Here is a 16,193-nt window from a genome sequence, read left to right as displayed (position 1 = left end):
TGTCATTTTTGAAACTTGATAAGGGTTTGGTTTGTGAAAATTCTATAGATAGTCAAGCATATTGTGGCACCAATTTTGTGAACCTGCATATATTAACCAACCAGACGCTGACAGTTATTATTTTGAACCTTGTTGACTTTTTACCATGCATGCAGTGGTCCTTAGCCATCATTGCCATTTAAAGATGTATGCAGTTTTGGAATTGGTTTTTGATTATTTTGATCATTTGTGAAAACTGCTTTTTATATTACAGAATGACCAGAAATACACCAATATTTTGCTCACCTGCACAGCTTGGACTAGATTGATCCTCCTGTAAATAACATATTTACCATGTTTTATAAAATGAATGAGGCAGAGCAGAGCAAGCAAACTGGTATCTAAGGTTTTCATAGTCAGGTAGTTTGGACTAGATTGTTCCCCCTGTAAATAAAGGTTTTCATAGTCAGGTTGTTGCAGATCCAGACCAGATGCTTTCAATTGGGACAATATGCGTTTTCTCTCCTGGATTTGCTTTACCACAAACAGTGACTCATGATCCTTATTCAATCACCACACTCTCAAAGGAGATCAAAAGCACTAATATTCATGCTTCTAAGTTCTAACACAAGATAAAATAAAGCCGACATCTCGTACAATATTAGCCAACTTCAATGTTCATCTTTGTTGAAGTGGGTTTTGGAAGCGAATCCAAATGCCCTTAATGTATGTAGGATATAATTAAGAAAACCTTGGTACTATTCGCCTTGCAGGCATGTAAAGGACAGACTCAGTATTGCATTTCTAAATTTGCACCTTCTGTTCTATTTACGTTTGAAGCTATTTTGCGTAGACACTGCCTTCTTAAGTGAAAGGTTACTTGTCTGAAAACAGTTGAGGATGTCCATCATCTACGGCTGATGAGTTGACCTTTATGAACTTTAAGGATTGCTTTTGAAACAGGGACATAGGAGAAAAAGATACAACCATAATGTAGTTTCTCCGAGCATGTGTGTGTAGCAAAACAAAAAGGACCAGGGTAACGAAACCCTGTCCATTTTCTGCTGGAAGTTGCTTTGAGAAACACACCACAGGGTTGAGGGCTGCATCACATAACGTGGTTTTCCTTGGATTACGTGTTTGATCTAAGTGGTATGTCTTCCACCAAATATCCCCAGTGCTTACACTTGATCTTGTTGTTTTATTTAACTTGCCATTTAAGTGGGCTACACCACAATGAGAATGGAACAGTCCTATAAACAAACCATGTCATTTTTGAAACTTGATAAGGGTTTGGTTTGTGAAAATTCTATAGATAGTCAAGCATATTGTGGCACCAATTTTGTGAACCTGCATATATTAACCAACCAGAGGCTGACAGTTATTATTTTGAACCTTGTTGACTTTTTACCATGCATGCAGTGGTCCTTAGCCATCATTGCCATTTAAAGATGTATGCAGTTTTGGAATTGGTTTTTGATTGTTTTGATCATTTGTGAAAACTGCGTTTTATATTACAGAATGACCAAAAATACACCAATATTTTGCTCACCTGCACAGCTTGGACTAGATTGATCCTCCTGTAAATAACATATTTACCATGTTTTATAAAATGAATGAGGCAGAGCAGAGCAAGCAAACTGGTATCTAAGGTTTTCATAGTCAGGTAGTTGTAGCCATTTATATTGATTCAGGTAGGTTTTTAGAGCGAGGTCATCGGAAGCCCTTCATTTCAGTGCATGAAATTACATAAGTTAGTAAGGCTAAAATTATATTGAAACTGCCCACATCCTCTCCCCTTTCACATCATACTCCATTTGCCTCTTTTTAACTTTGTACAAAAAGAAAATGGGAATTGATTTACTCTTCTCCAGATCGCTGCATTTAGATGGGTTGGCCAAGCTGTAAATAAATATAAACTGCCCATCAACAGTTAGCCTTCTTAGATTAGATTCCGCATTCATGTCACATCTTCTTTGACTAGAATTCTGTATTGTGGTGAAATTGATAAATTGCAGGTACTCCTATCACGTGAAAAAGAAACCTCTTGTTCTATTATGGAGACAACCTTGACACCGAATGCCATTCCTCTATTGCTGAATGGTTGCACCGAGATTCAACCACTACTTCAGATAATCGATGTAGGTTCCGTTACCTCATTGAAAACAACATCCTCGCACTTCCACATTACTCTATCTGATGGAGCACATCAACATAAGACTTTGCTACCATCCGCATATGGCCCACAAGTTGTCTTTGGAGACATCCAAATTGGATCAATTATTCTGCTCAAAAAAGCAGCTTGCACAGTGCTCCAAAACTCCTCGTAAGGCCCACCATTTGAAATCACCCTCTTTTACTTTTACCCGCCTAGCCGTTTTTTGCATCAAAAGAATGAAAATGGAATCTTTATTAATTCATTTCTTACTTGTTTACATAAGGTCCATCCGAGTCGTTGAGCTTGAAGTTGTGAAGCGCTCAGCAGCGTTGATGAAGGACACATCAACGCTGCAACATGCACAGGCGGGTTCAGCCCAATTTAGCTCTTCGTCAGCTGAAGATACCTTGCCCTCTTTAGTTACTCCACCACCTACGGCAACAACTACAACAATTCCATTCACGGCACTCAACCCTTACCGAAAGTATTGGTCTATCCAAGGTAGAGTATCTGCGAAGACATCATTGAAGGCATACACCAATGTGCGAGGCTCAGGAAAAGTTTTCGGATTTGACCTTATCAACCGTGAAAAGGAAGAGATCCACCTTTCTGCATTTGCTGAACTGGCCGAATCTCTTTACAATCTAATTCAGGTTGGGCAACTATACATTATATCAAATGGCACAGTGAGAGAAGCAAATCCAAACTACAACCACCTCAAGAACAAATGGGAGATTTACTTGTCTGCTGCTTCCATTATCAATCCATGTCCTACAGATGATCCAACGTTTCCCTACCAGAGCTTTCACTTCAAGAATATTGCTGAAGTAAAAAATGCAACTCCAAATACAAATGTAGATGTCATTGGTGTTGTTACTTCCACGTCACCTGCATCAACAATTCGACGAAAAGATGGAAGTGAGACATTAAGGAAAACACTCATACTAAAGGACAGGTCGGGTTTTAGCATTGATGTAACATTATGGGGAGACCACTGTGACTATATCGGACAACATCTTTCTGAATTCTACTCTTTTGACAACCCACCAATTCTTGCAATCAAAGGAGGCCGCGTGTCTGATTTTAATGGCACCACAATAGGGACGATACCAACAAGCACTCTCACAATAAATCCACAGGTTGAAGAAACTCAACAACTACATGCATGGTTCCGTGAAACCGGCTATAGCTCTTCTTCTCCATCTTTGAGTAGAAACTATGGTGTTGCTTCGAAACGTGCCCTGCCATGAAAGACATTTCATGAAATTGCTGGCATGCAGCCTTCTGATAAAGCAATCTGGGTTTCAGTTCGAGCAACAATTACTGCTCTTCATATGGATGACTTCTACTTTCTAGCATGTCCATTGGATTTCAATGGCAAACAATGCATGAAGAAGGTTGTGGAGCATTCTAACAATCTTTGGCATTGTACAAAATGTAACGGTGACTTCCCAGAATGTGACTACCGTTACAAACTCAAAATTGAGCTACATGACCACACCGGGAATCTACAGAACGTCACAGTTTTCAATGATGCAGGGAACGAGCTCATGGGCATCACGGCTAAAGACCTGTTCCTACTTTCTATTGAACCAACTGATCTACAACAAATTTGTGGCCGGATCTCAGGGCACCGCTTCCAGCTAACACTTTCCATTAAAACAAATTACTTCAACGGTGTTCAACGCTTGCAACCAATACTGATCAATTCAGAAGAAATTCAATATGCCTCTGCATGCAAGGAAGCGCTCAATGACATTCAAGCACTGTCTGCTTCAAAACGACCTATTGTTCGCCGCCTGTGAACTTCTTCTTAGGGCTTCATCTACCCCGCCTGTTTGTACATAAACAAACATTTCCACACAACTAATTGTCTCATCTTTGTAAATTACACACCCATGTTATTATGATGAAACCTGTAGTTTTCATTGCAACTATTCTCTTCCAGCAATTTCCACATATGTATGTTTGCCATTTACATTTTACGTAATATAAATATCAACATTTGTAAAGAGTCACTACATATGTGTCTCGTTCGTTCTCTACATGCTACACATTGATCCCTTGCTTGCTAAGCTATTCATTTTATCGCTCAAACCTGTGAAACAATTTTTTTTTAAAGAAAAGGGATATGTGTCTCGTTCGTTCTCTACATGCTACACATTGATCCCTTGCTTGCTAAGCTATTCATTTTATCGCTCAAACATGTGAAACAATACTGAAATAACATATGATTTCATAGTTTTCCTAATTGCATGTTTTCATTCTACCTAATCTACCTATCTTCACCGACGTTGAACTAAAAAAAAATTAAATCTATGTTCAAAATATAATGTTCCAATTTCACAATGGATGTGCACCTAATAAAATGAGATACGAAACATGCACTACTTGTTTACGAAAACTAACAACTGTTACTTGTACTTGTTTAGATATGCCACCAAACAATCAACTTGCGGCCAAAAACAAGCGGCGGCGTATTCTTTATGCACAACAAAAGGATCGAATAAATGCACGACGTCGACTACTTTATGAACAGCACAAAAACCCTACTACTTCCTCTACATCCCTTCCCGCCTCAAATGCTCTCCCACCTATACAAACCAACCCAGCACCAGTTCATCATATCCAATATAACCCTCCCCTTAACGAAGAACATCGTCGCTTTCGAGAAAGGATTGATGGACTTTCTACCTTGCATGTTTGCACATCATGCAAGGAAGCATACCCAGGAATGAAAACAAAGCTCTTCCACAATAGACTCTCTTGTTTTCGTTGTGCATCATCTAAATCTACCAATCGTTTTTCTGAACTGAACAACATGGACCCTGGAGAACAACCCTATGTCCTTCACCAATTAACCCAAGTTGAAGAAATGCTCATCGCACGTGTCAACCCCATTCTACAAGTAACTCATTCCCGTGGTGGTCAATATAAATATAGTGGCCATACAATTAGCTTCCCTCAAGATATCACCAGTATTGCCAAATACTTACCCCGTATGCTCTCTGACTTAGACATCCTCATAGTGAAAAGGCAAAATCCATTTGAAAAGGCTTACGAATTCTACGTTTGCAAATCACGTGTCCTTGCAGCTCTTCAATACAAAATAAAATATGACCCTTACTACCGTGATGTTCAATTGAATTCATCTACAATTTCTACGTTGCCAGATCTCCCTACAGACATTTCTTCTCTTCTCCACAGTGTAACCACCTCCTCTTTTGAACCCCATCAAACCACTACTGATTCCACTTATAATCCTGATGATGTCATGCTACCTCCATTAGAAATCCAACCCTCTTCTTTCGTTCCAGTCCTCCCAAATACATGTACCGAGCGTGACCACATTTGCAGCTATTTGCACTCGACCCATCCAAGTTCAACAAGCTCTATTGATTGGCCTCCAATATCTCCAACCGCTATAAATGAATACAACACCATCGGCCTCCTTGCCATGGCATTCCCCGCACTCTTCCCTACAGGCATTGCAATGATCATGCAACCAAGACTTACAAAAGTTGAAATGCATGAATATGCTTTGCACTTGCTTCACTACCATGATAACCGGTTTGGCCAACACCCAAGATTCCGCTACTATCTATATAACATTCTAATGCGCCACCGTAGCCAAGCAACAGCCAGTGTCTTCGTGAAGAAGTACATTGAGAACAACTTGCCAACAACGGTATCAGACCTACGCCAGTGTCTTCATGACTCTCCGGATTCAAGATTGCCAGAACAAATAATGAGGTTTGGGTCAGCTCTACGAGGAACACGGTCTTTCTGGAACAAACGCCGATCTGAGCTGACTGACATGATCACGCAAATAGGAAGCCCAACATTCTTCTTTACTCTCAGTGCAGCTGATACTAAATGGCATGACTTGCACAAGATCATGCCCACAAGTGTTCAACCCACTTCAGTCCACCCCTTCCAATGGAAAATCCAAAACATAATTAAAAACCCACATCTAACAGCCCAATATATGCATTGTAGATTTACAATTTTCCTTGAAGAAATCCTTCAAAAAGGCCTCCATGCAACCGACTACTGGTGCAGGTATTATTTAATATCCATATCCCTATACGTTAACTTTATACATTGCATATACATGTATTAACTGAATGTACCCTTCATGTTATATTCAGATACGAATGGCAACATAGAGGATCCGCACACATTCATGGCTTCCTTTGGCTACAAAATGCACCAGACATGGACACACTTGATTGGGACAATGCATTAGAAGTTGCTAATGCACAGAAATATTTCGACAACTACGTAACTGCTTGGAATCCACGTCAAGCAGAACACCGAACTATTCCGCTCCACCAGTCAACACTTCATAACCCGTGTCTCCTTGACACAGCAGCAATATTCGCATCCAATCAATTTGAAGACTACACAGAGCTTGTCAACTGCGTCCAACGTCATACAAAGTGTCATGAATCTTCCTGCCTTCGTAAGAAAGACAATGTGCTTAGCTGCCGCTATGGAGTTCCGTGGGAATTGAAGTCCACTTCTTCACTTTTCATTGATGATAAGGGTCATAAAACCTATCTTCCTGCTCGCAATGATGAAAGATTGAATATTCACAACGCCGATCTACTCTCTATTTGGAGAGCAAATGTTGATTGCCAACCAGTCCTTTCTCGCCATGCTGTATTGAAATATATTTCAAAATATGCAACAAAAGCAGAGACAAGATCTGAGAGCTACCGTCAAATGCTATCGCGACTATCACAAAGTGCCCTTCCAGAAGCACCTACTAGTGGTGTCATCCGGAAACTCCTTACAGAAACCATTGCAGATAGAGACATTGGTGCACAAGAAATATGCCATATGTTACAAAAGCTACCTCTCTCTCTTTGTAGTCGTACATTCCGTTCTTTGAATGTCAACAGGGCTGTTTTCAAACGTGTTTCGCAAGATACTGAAAATCCTGGTTCGACACCAAACTTTGTCGTTGCATATATGAATAGGCCTGCCTCACTAGAAACACTGCCCCTCCTTGAAGCTGCTCGCTCGTGGTCATATTCCTCCCAGCGGAGAAGCAACCAATGGAAACACATATTTCCCCCCTTGATTGTACATGTCTTGCCCCATTACAATGTCATTCCTTCCTCTACTAATCCTTCTTATGCCACCTTCTGTTGGAGTGAATTACTCTTGTATTTCCCCTTCCAAACACTCCCTGATGATATTGGTTCAACTGATGCAGAAATTATTGCACACTCATTCAACTGCTCACCCATTCAAAACCAACATCATTCATTTTCCAACCTTCTCCATGAGCATACATTATCCCCTACCCAATGCCTAGCTTTCACCGCTGTTTTTTCACACTTCAAAACCCCTTCGCCAAAATCCCCACGGAAGATCATCGTACAAGGAACAGCTGGCACAGGAAAATCCCATTTGATTAAATGCCTTCACCAGGCATTTGTGGAAAACTCGCCAGCCAACAAAAACCCTTTATTGTTACTTGCACCAACCGGCGTTGCAGCTTTCAACATAAATGCTCTCACAATTCATTCTGCCCTTCATATCCCTATCCAGACAATGCATCCTCTCGAAGGCCAGCCGCTCCTACACCTGCAAGAGCAACTACGTCATGTAGAATACATCCTCATTGACGAAATGAGCTTCATTGGTCCAAAAATGCCTTCTCGCATTGACGATCGTCTAAGAGAGGCATTCCCCCTTCATCGGAATACACCATTTGGTAATCGCTCAATTATCCTTGTCGGAGATTTAGGCCAACTCCCACCTGTAAAAGACATTCCTTTATATGCTGGGACATCGCGTGGCACTGCACTTTGGCGTAGCTTCGACATATTCATAACACTTTCAACCGTTTTCCGTCAACAAGGAGCTAGCACGTCCCAGGTTGCTTTCCGACAAATACTTGCAAATCTTAGGAATGGAATATCTACACTTGAAGATTGGCAACATCTAATGTCAAGAACAAGTTCCTCTCTTACACATGAAGAGAAATGCACATTCGACGAATCCATGCACCTATTCGCAACAAACAACGCAGTTGTCTTGCATAATAAGAAAATGCTCAAACAATTGAACATACCAGTAGCACTTTGCTGTGCGGAACAACAAAGACAGAAAACTCCTACTACAACAGAAGATGAGCACCTACCTGCAAAGGTGCTCTTATGCAGTGAACAAAAAGTTATGCTCACCAGCAAATTATGGGTACATGCAGGCCTTGTCAATGGCGTGCTTGGGAAGGTCATCTCAATATTTTATTCAGCTGACTCAAAGCCCCCAGCATTACCATCCTTTGTGGTTGTTGACTTTCAACAATACAGCGGAACACCATGGGACATTTCACACCCAACATATGTACCCATTCCTCCGATCACAAGGGGTGCACGCCGTCAGATACCACTTCAAATGGCATGGGCTTTAACGATACACAAGTCACAAGGAATGACATTAGACAAAGCAACAGTGGACATCGGCACCAGAGAACGCCAAGGGCTAACATTCACTGCAATTTCAAGAGTGCGGTCACTAGCGGACATACACATCAATCCAGCATTCCCATTCTCCCGCATTGCACAAATGCACAAGAATCCATATCTTAAGCGTAGACAGCAAGAGGAATCATTCCTTGCATCAAAATCTATCCAGGATAATACACTTTAGCCAATCATCCAACCTGCCTTCCAGAATTACCCACATGGTAAACACCACTCACTACATAACCAAGTTTCACATAGATTTCTTGCTATTACATTTAATTTCATATGCTTTTATACTCATTTGCAATCGTTTAATTTATTTCGAATTTTCAAACAAAATCGTCAAACATATTCATTCTCAGTTACAGTGTTTCCTTTTTGGTTAGAATTAGTTATTATTTATAGTTGGTAATTTTAAAAAAAAATTACTACAATTAATTATTATTAATATGAAAGTATAATTAACATTGTTAAATAATATGTCACGTTAAAAAGTTTAATATATATTTTTTATTAAAATTGTTATAGTTTAATTTATAGACAAAATAGCATTTTTCATTGAAATCGAGCTTAAGTAAAAATGTGATTTTTTGTTGCGAAGAAATCCAACAACAAGAACTTACATTACAAGATATTCAGACAAGGATCCTGCCACAACCATCCATGCCACTTTACCGTTTGCGCCCAGCAATTGCGTTGTTAAAAAATATAAGGAAACTACTTAAGATTACAATTCACATCCATGAAAGGGATGCACACAGGCAGATGCGACACCAACTGCAGGAACAGCTCGCACAACATGGCACCACAATAAACACTAACTGGTGTTGCCGATGCCATGCCCCATCATGCATATATGATTAGCGGCTCATTCTCAATTACACATCTACATAATGCTTTTATTGTACATATGCTTACAAGCCAACAAAACTTTCATTGTATATATCTTTACTTATATCTGGCATGTTTAGTTATATCTTAATAGAACTGTTCTCTGTTGTATGAACAAAGAGTATTCAAGTACGTGGTCCACTGCTCTTTATTTTGGGTTTCATGATTCAACCAACAACTTTTTTTATAAAGAAACACGTTTCTGACTTTACATAGGTCGATGTTTACAACAACCTATTAGGGAAATTTTCATTCAGCTCTTTAATTCTTTCTATTACTGTTGATAGGGTCAAAATCTGCATATTGTTTTTTTTATCATTTACCCAGTTGATAACTAGCTCTGAATCTCCCAGTATCTGGATTTGAGCAGTACCTTTCTTAATTGTTACATTTTCCAGTATCCAAAATGCACTTAACTCTGCCCAGTAGTTGGTACCTTCTGCCAATGCAGCTTTGAAACAGAAACTATGGTTTTCCTTAAGAAATAACACACGTCCAGCACCACAAATCCCTGGAATTTATGGGAATTTTATGTCTCATGCATTTCAGATTCATATTTGCAATTAAAATATTAGATGAGGATAGTTCTTGACAGTAGAGGTGTTTTCTTTATAATGAACTATTTCTTTTATTCTGGGCTCTTCACATGCTTGGTGATGCATGTTAGAGTGCCAAGTATTCTGAGTTGAGTTATTTTAGTTTCATTGTGTCTACATATGGCTCTTGGGCCTTTACTCGGATTTTAGAAGTGCTATCATTTTCATTTTGGAGGACAGGTTTTTTCAGTTGACATCTTTACTGTAGATTACAGCTGCTGGCTTATAATGTGGATAAATTTAGGTCCTGTTCATCTTTCTGAAAGGTAAATGAAATGGTGTCATTGGTTGCCATCTGAAAGTTTTTCGTGCCTGGATATCAAATTTCCTCGTGGTTTACTTACATCAGCTGCTGCAAGGTGGTCCTAATCCATATTTGAGCAGCTATGGACATAGGCCCAACAACATACACGAGCAAAGAAGGCTTAACTATGATTGGAATTCTCAGCAAGCTCTTTATGGTACAGTAATACTGCAATGTATCAAAGAGTTGGACCAAGGAATCGACCACTTCCCCCATTGATTCTTCCAAATTATGGTTTAGCAAATAATCCTGGTTTCCATGGTAATTGTATAGTGGTTCTTATTCCAATTCATTTGGCAGGAATAATTCATAGTTGTTTCATATCTTGTTACTGTCACAATATTCATATTTGTAGTGGGTGAATTTTTGTTTTGCAGCTATACCAACATTATATTTTCCACCAAGAACACACCTAGATAGTGTTAGAGGCAGGCCTTATTTTGTGCAGCCCCAACCTCCTGGTGTGTTCGTTTCTGCACCTGATCCTCAGTTGTGTGCTAGCATAGTCAAACAGATTGACTACTACTTCAGGTTTGCTGAGACATACACTTTTATTACTTGTGGCCTATTTTCATGAACCAAAACAATTAGTATGCTTGTAATTCATCAAAATGTGATTCTTTTGATTTTTTAATTCTATGACAAATAGCTCACGCTTACTGCCATCACAGTCAATCGAGTACCATGCCAGGTTTTCCTGCGCAGGGGTCTGATTATTCTGATTATTGCTGTTCCATTAGCATAATTGATATGTTTTTTTCCCTCATAAAAAGAACTTATATTCTCATTATCCAATATATACATTATGCAGACTAACAATTGATATGTTTACTTATTACTAATTATAAAAAGCCTCTTTACTTGAACTTTCTATCTGCTTACAATTAGTTTGTTCTTACCCCCATTGTGTTGTACATTCTTTACAATTTATTTGTTGTCTGCAGTGTTGTAAATTTATGTAAAGATCCCTTTTTGCATATGAATATGGATGGGCGGGGTTGGGTGCCTATTTCATTGATTGCAGGTTTTAATCTGGTGAGATATTGGATAAGTGTTCATCTGTTATTATTCAATGTCTTTTAAAGCCTACTACTGTCTACAATTGATATCCCAATAAGTTCATATCTTTTCTGGTTTACATAAAGGAGATTATCTGGTTTTTGTTCAGCAGTCTTTTGTGACAGGCTGACAAGATAAGGAGGCATGGTGACTGGTCAAAGTGGGTCTTACCTGCTGGAGTTATCAAATCTACGTCAAGGACTCAACCACAAGACACCTGTATAAATGTTAAAACAGGCAATGTTGAAAATGATGCTAAATTGGAGGGGCAAACAAGTGTTTCGTCAAGGCATCTTATTGGATCTCCCTTAACAGAAAATGGAGTTCCAAGTGGAGTTTCATCTGAATTGGAGAGAACTTGAGATCATGGAATATCTAAGAGAACTTTTCCTGAAGGGGATATCATTAACGGTATTCTTGATATCAGGATAAATGAGACAGTATGAACTGCATTTTTAAGCACTATTTTTTTCTGTACATTGTAGGGTTGCTGAATGAAAAGAATCTGGTGGTGTTCCAGCAAAACTGAGTGCTGGAAGGTTTCGATTTCATATATTGGGACATGACAAAATGTGGAATGAAACATCATAAAAACTTCTTACAGTGATCTTCAGTTTGGCAAAGAGTTGGGAACTTAACAGTTCACCTGCAAAGACCTTAATTTGCATTTTTGGAAGAAAGTTCTTAATAATTTTAGATCATGGGCCATTACTCATGATCGAAAGGCTATGAAGTCTATTTTGGTATTTGCTATCTCGGATGGATGAACTACCTCTGGTATTTTCTGCTTCGCATGCTGGGTTGCACATTCTGCTGTCAAAATAATGACAGAAGATGACTTTGATGTAATAATGACAACATTAATAGATCACAACTCATTACTGTTTTGGAAGTGCAACTTTTCAACTCCTTTGGTTGAATCAATTTTGAGTTAGGATTGAGAATAAATGACATGCATGCTAATTGTTGAGCTAAATAGTACATCTTCTGATATACATTCAATTCGATATTACATTTGGGTGGTCATGCTGAAATTAATTTGAACTTTTTGCATTGTCAAGCTTTTCCTGTTTACATGACAAGTACTGATATTTTAATTATTGGCTAAGGTGTGAATCTTTCAGTTATCATTCTGATGGTACTTCGAATAAATGTTTGTTTTAAGCCAGTTTCTGTTGTCTTTTTCGAGGATTCATGGGTTTTGGTTCATGCCAGTTTTAAACTTTCTTTGTAGTTAAACTTTGGTTCAATTCTTGCTTGCATTCATCATTTAATGTTTTTGGAGTGATGAAGAGAATGTAATGGACAAGGGAAACTCAAAGCAAAGCTTCTTTTTTTGGCATTTATGCTGAAGGTTTTGAAATTTTTGTTGATATAACATTGGGTAATCCAACAGAATGATGATTGCACTTCTGATAATGTGTCTAGACTTATTCCTTGTAAGATTCTTGCCTACGTTGAGAACAGTAGAAGGAATTGGATTTTTTGTCATTGAAGCTAAATCTAAGTGTTTCTTTTTGCCTCTTCATACAATGATTTGGGCTTACTGCATTGGAGATGCAGCTCATTTTCATCCTTACTCGTAACTAACATTTTTAATCCTGAAGAAATATTGTTTGGCGATGAGTTGGTTATGACCCAGATTTGAAACATAGAGAAAAGCTTTGTAGAGTACTTGCCACACTCCCTTTCCTGGTTTTTTTGTATATGTTGGTTGATTATTGTTCTGCTAATACTGTTGTCAATCTAGGAGTGTATCAGTAGTCAGTTTGTGCATTTCCCTGTTCTTTCTGATGGTCATAACATAAATTACGGAGAACAAATGAAATACTGTGATACTGTTGAGTAAACAATGAATGGGAATCAGTCTTGTAGTGTGCTTTCTTAAGTATTCATTGTGTATACACTATATAGTCAACAAATTTAATGTATATATTAAGTAATGTTCCATTAACTTATTAAGTTATTTGTGAAGGGCGGTTGTTACTCTGTTCATGTAAATATCAGCAGTTGTATTTCTTTAAGTAAACGTCTGCCTTGCAATTTTGAGATGCAGGACTGCAAATTCACATTTTTCGAGTTGATTGGGTTTATTTCTTATGTTTTTGTTACGTTTTTTTGTTGGGATTTTGGAATCAAATGAGTGGGCTTTTTGTCCGTTATTTCGCTCTCTTTAAAAAGACTTCTATGAACGCTTTCTCATCCAATTGCACAAACCTATTTTTTGGTTCATCTATATAAATGATACTAAATGAATTTTATGAAAAGCAACTTACAATTAGTTAATGTTTTAGTTATAGTGTGAACCACCAATGTAAGTGATTTGTTTTAATATTTGCAAATCTAATTCCCCGCTTTTCAATTACCAAGTAAAACACTGTAATTTACATTTCCGCTGGTACACGCTGCTCATTGTAGTTAGCGCCTTCGTCACTACTGAGCTTTATATATGCTTGCCTATCTATATAGGTTTCCTCCTTCTACTAATCCTATCGGCCTCTCTTTGTACCTTTTGGGACAATTGCTAGTTAAATAAATATTTTTATAATTTCATATTTGAAAAAAAAAAAATATTAATTTGTAAACAAACCTCTCCTCTTTTCATATAAAAAGAAATAAAATTAAGAATAACAAAAAGCAGAAAAAACGCTTCATTATAAAATAATAAAAAGAAATTCTATTTAATATATAATAATAGTAGAGTAGTTAAAACCATTAACTATAAAGTAGTGCAGCTATATTACAGCGATAACCAGACTCGTATTTCACTTCACGTTACTCAATCAATATCAATTAGCCACTTGTTATTGAATTTAAAAATTTATTCACTTTAATTTAACAGAGTGCTAAATAGAAAATAAATGTTAATGGTTTATGTTGCATGTACAAATTAAAATATAAAAAATCAGTAATGTTGAAATCTATAAAATAAAATAAAATAAAATAAATAAAAAGTATGAAATAAAATAAAATAAAATAAATTAAAATAAAATAAAATAAAATAAATAAAAAATTATGAAATAAAATAAAATAAATAAATAAATATGAAAAAAAAATTCTTTATATGATTAACAAAATAGAGAATTGATTGTTTTAATATTGTAATAAATAAAATATTTGTTTATTTTAATACTATAAAAGATAAAACTTTAATGGGATTGAGGAGTAAATGATGATGGAGATGGAGGCTGCGGAGGGTGCCCATCAACTTTTGAGATCATTAATGAGGAGTAGCATGATATGTTTTCTCATGTACTATATGTTCATGTACATATGTGTAGAGGTTTGTTATATGATATTATGGAGTACCAAGAGTTAGTAATTTTTGTCTTGATTTTTTTGTTGGTTGGCGGATTGATGCACTATGTTAATAAGTTATTTGAGACAAAAGAGGGAGTATCACACACCCTTGTAAGCCTAGGCCTAAGGAAGTTTATAGGGGTAGGACTAAAAGCATGGGAACCTAATTTTGGAAACTTATGCTCGAGAAGAAATACCAAGTCTTATCTATTACTTAATTTTGGCAAAAGCGATAGCTTGTCATTTTCTGAAGCTCAAGGCAAGGGAACTTGGATGGAGAATCATAGGCATAGTGAGATTTCTAGGTCGACGACAATCCATATTCAATGTGTGATTCTTGGATAAGCATGGTGGGGTATAAAGAAGAAATGTTTTGCTACTAGCCCATTGAAGGGCACACTAAATCTCTCTCATAGACAAATTGAGGTAACACGAGGACTCTGGTGCCTTCTATTTTTCCTTCATGTTCAGGTTGACACATGGTTTGTCTTAGGTCAATTTCTTCAACTTCTAGTAGGGTTGGTGGTTGCTTTAGCTGGATTATTATTTAGGGCTCTTTTCTGTTTGAATTTTCCTTCTCCTCCTAGGTTGAATGTCATTCAACTTCCATGTCGGTCAGTGGTTCTCTTGTAGTCCCAGCGTTGGTACTACTGTCACTCTCTGGATCTCTTATATTCAAGTTTCAATGGGGTGAGTATAGCTCGATTCGGTTATTTAATTACTTATTCCACATCAAATGACGTTGTTTGGAATTAGCATTGGGGGAGTTGTGGCTCTTACTTTCTTGGGGCTTGTTGGCTTTTGTGGTTTGACTAGGTCATCATGCCTTGTCAACATGGTCATAACCGATGTGGTGCTTGGGAGAGAGGTCAGACCAACCGGCCCCACACTGAGACACTAGCCCAGAAGGTAGCTGGTGTTTACTATGGAGTGACCTTGCTAAGCACTTAGGCTGAGATTCAATGGCTAGAAAGGAATGTTCGCAGGGATAGATAGACATTTTCAGATTTTGATATTCTTAATGAAGTTTCTCAATGGAAAATAGACCCTAGGCATAACAGAGGATGAAGAACACATTATATGCACATTGTTACTCTTCACTAGGACTTGTAGACTACGTTGGGGCAAGTTCTTAAGGAAAAATATGATGACAAAAATTAAATAATTTCATTTCTTAATGACCTTTAGTGGAATCAGTGGAGAATGCATGATAACCTTGATAAACTAGAAACTCCCATCTAAAAAAACATATTCAATGTTTAAGCTCCCTACTCCCCCAAGGACCTGGGTAGAAAATCCACCTCGTGTGACATCATCTCATTCCTAGAATGGTTTTCTATTTTGACGTGTTTATGTTGTTTTTGTGGACCTTTGGAGATCTGAGGTTTTGGTAAGTGCTGTCACTTTTGTTGGATATAAAA

At 37.7% G+C, this 16,193-nt stretch overlaps 3 protein-coding genes and 1 pseudogene across 3 annotated transcripts; all 4 read left to right on the top strand.

Moving 5' to 3' along the window:
• Window positions 1–2,379: 2,379 nt before the first annotated feature.
• LOC149234899 (replication protein A 70 kDa DNA-binding subunit A pseudogene) lies at window positions 2,380–3,387 on the top strand (annotated as a pseudogene).
• A 24-nt stretch (window positions 3,388–3,411) lies between these two features.
• Window positions 3,412–3,942, top strand: LOC149234898 (replication protein A 70 kDa DNA-binding subunit A-like). Its single transcript, XM_089368406.1, has 2 exons — window positions 3,412–3,534; window positions 3,652–3,942. Exons 1-2 carry the CDS (start codon window positions 3,412–3,414, stop codon window positions 3,940–3,942), a joined length of 414 nt encoding a protein of 137 aa, XP_089224532.1.
• Window positions 3,943–4,571: 629 nt separating this feature from the next.
• LOC149234897 (uncharacterized) lies at window positions 4,572–8,806 on the top strand. Its single transcript, XM_089368405.1, has 3 exons — window positions 4,572–5,890; window positions 6,289–6,686; window positions 6,786–8,806. Exons 1-3 carry the CDS (start codon window positions 4,572–4,574, stop codon window positions 8,804–8,806), a joined length of 3,738 nt encoding a protein of 1,245 aa, XP_089224531.1.
• Window positions 8,807–9,637: 831 nt separating this feature from the next.
• LOC149234896 (la-related protein 1A-like) lies at window positions 9,638–11,552 on the top strand. The gene is made up of 3 exons (XM_089461259.1): window positions 9,638–10,674; window positions 10,791–10,944; window positions 11,358–11,552. Exons 1-3 carry the CDS (start codon window positions 10,587–10,589, stop codon window positions 11,494–11,496), a joined length of 381 nt encoding a protein of 126 aa, XP_089317385.1. The 5' UTR covers window positions 9,638–10,586; the 3' UTR covers window positions 11,497–11,552.
• Window positions 11,553–16,193: the final 4,641 nt, after the last annotated feature.

Source organism: Pinus tabuliformis, chromosome 8, assembly GCF_031772625.1.
Source record: "Pinus tabuliformis cultivar Carrire ecotype Pingquan chromosome 8, CPIR1, whole genome shotgun sequence".
Lineage (NCBI taxonomy): Eukaryota > Viridiplantae > Streptophyta > Pinopsida > Pinales > Pinaceae > Pinus > Pinus tabuliformis.
Note: the sequence above shows the minus strand (reverse complement) of the source record. Positions and strands in the feature narration are given on the sequence as shown.

Coding starts and splice junctions, on each gene's coding strand:
- LOC149234896 (XM_089461259.1), top strand. CDS start 10,587: ATGTATCAAAGAGTTGGACCAAGGAATCGACCACTTCCCCCATTGATT. Junction 10,675..10,790: donor AAATAATCCTGGTTTCCATG/GTAATTGTATAG, acceptor TTTGTTTTGCAG/CTATACCAACATTATATTTT. Junction 10,945..11,357: donor CAGATTGACTACTACTTCAG/GTTTGCTGAGAC, acceptor TGTTGTCTGCAG/TGTTGTAAATTTATGTAAAG.
- LOC149234897 (XM_089368405.1), top strand. CDS start 4,572: ATGCCACCAAACAATCAACTTGCGGCCAAAAACAAGCGGCGGCGTATT. Junction 5,891..6,288: donor TTGCCAGAACAAATAATGAG/GTTTGGGTCAGC, acceptor TGTTATATTCAG/ATACGAATGGCAACATAGAG. Junction 6,687..6,785: donor ACTTTTCATTGATGATAAGG/GTCATAAAACCT, acceptor ATTGCCAACCAG/TCCTTTCTCGCCATGCTGTA.
- LOC149234898 (XM_089368406.1), top strand. CDS start 3,412: ATGCAGCCTTCTGATAAAGCAATCTGGGTTTCAGTTCGAGCAACAATT. Junction 3,535..3,651: donor GCAAACAATGCATGAAGAAG/GTTGTGGAGCAT, acceptor GGGAATCTACAG/AACGTCACAGTTTTCAATGA.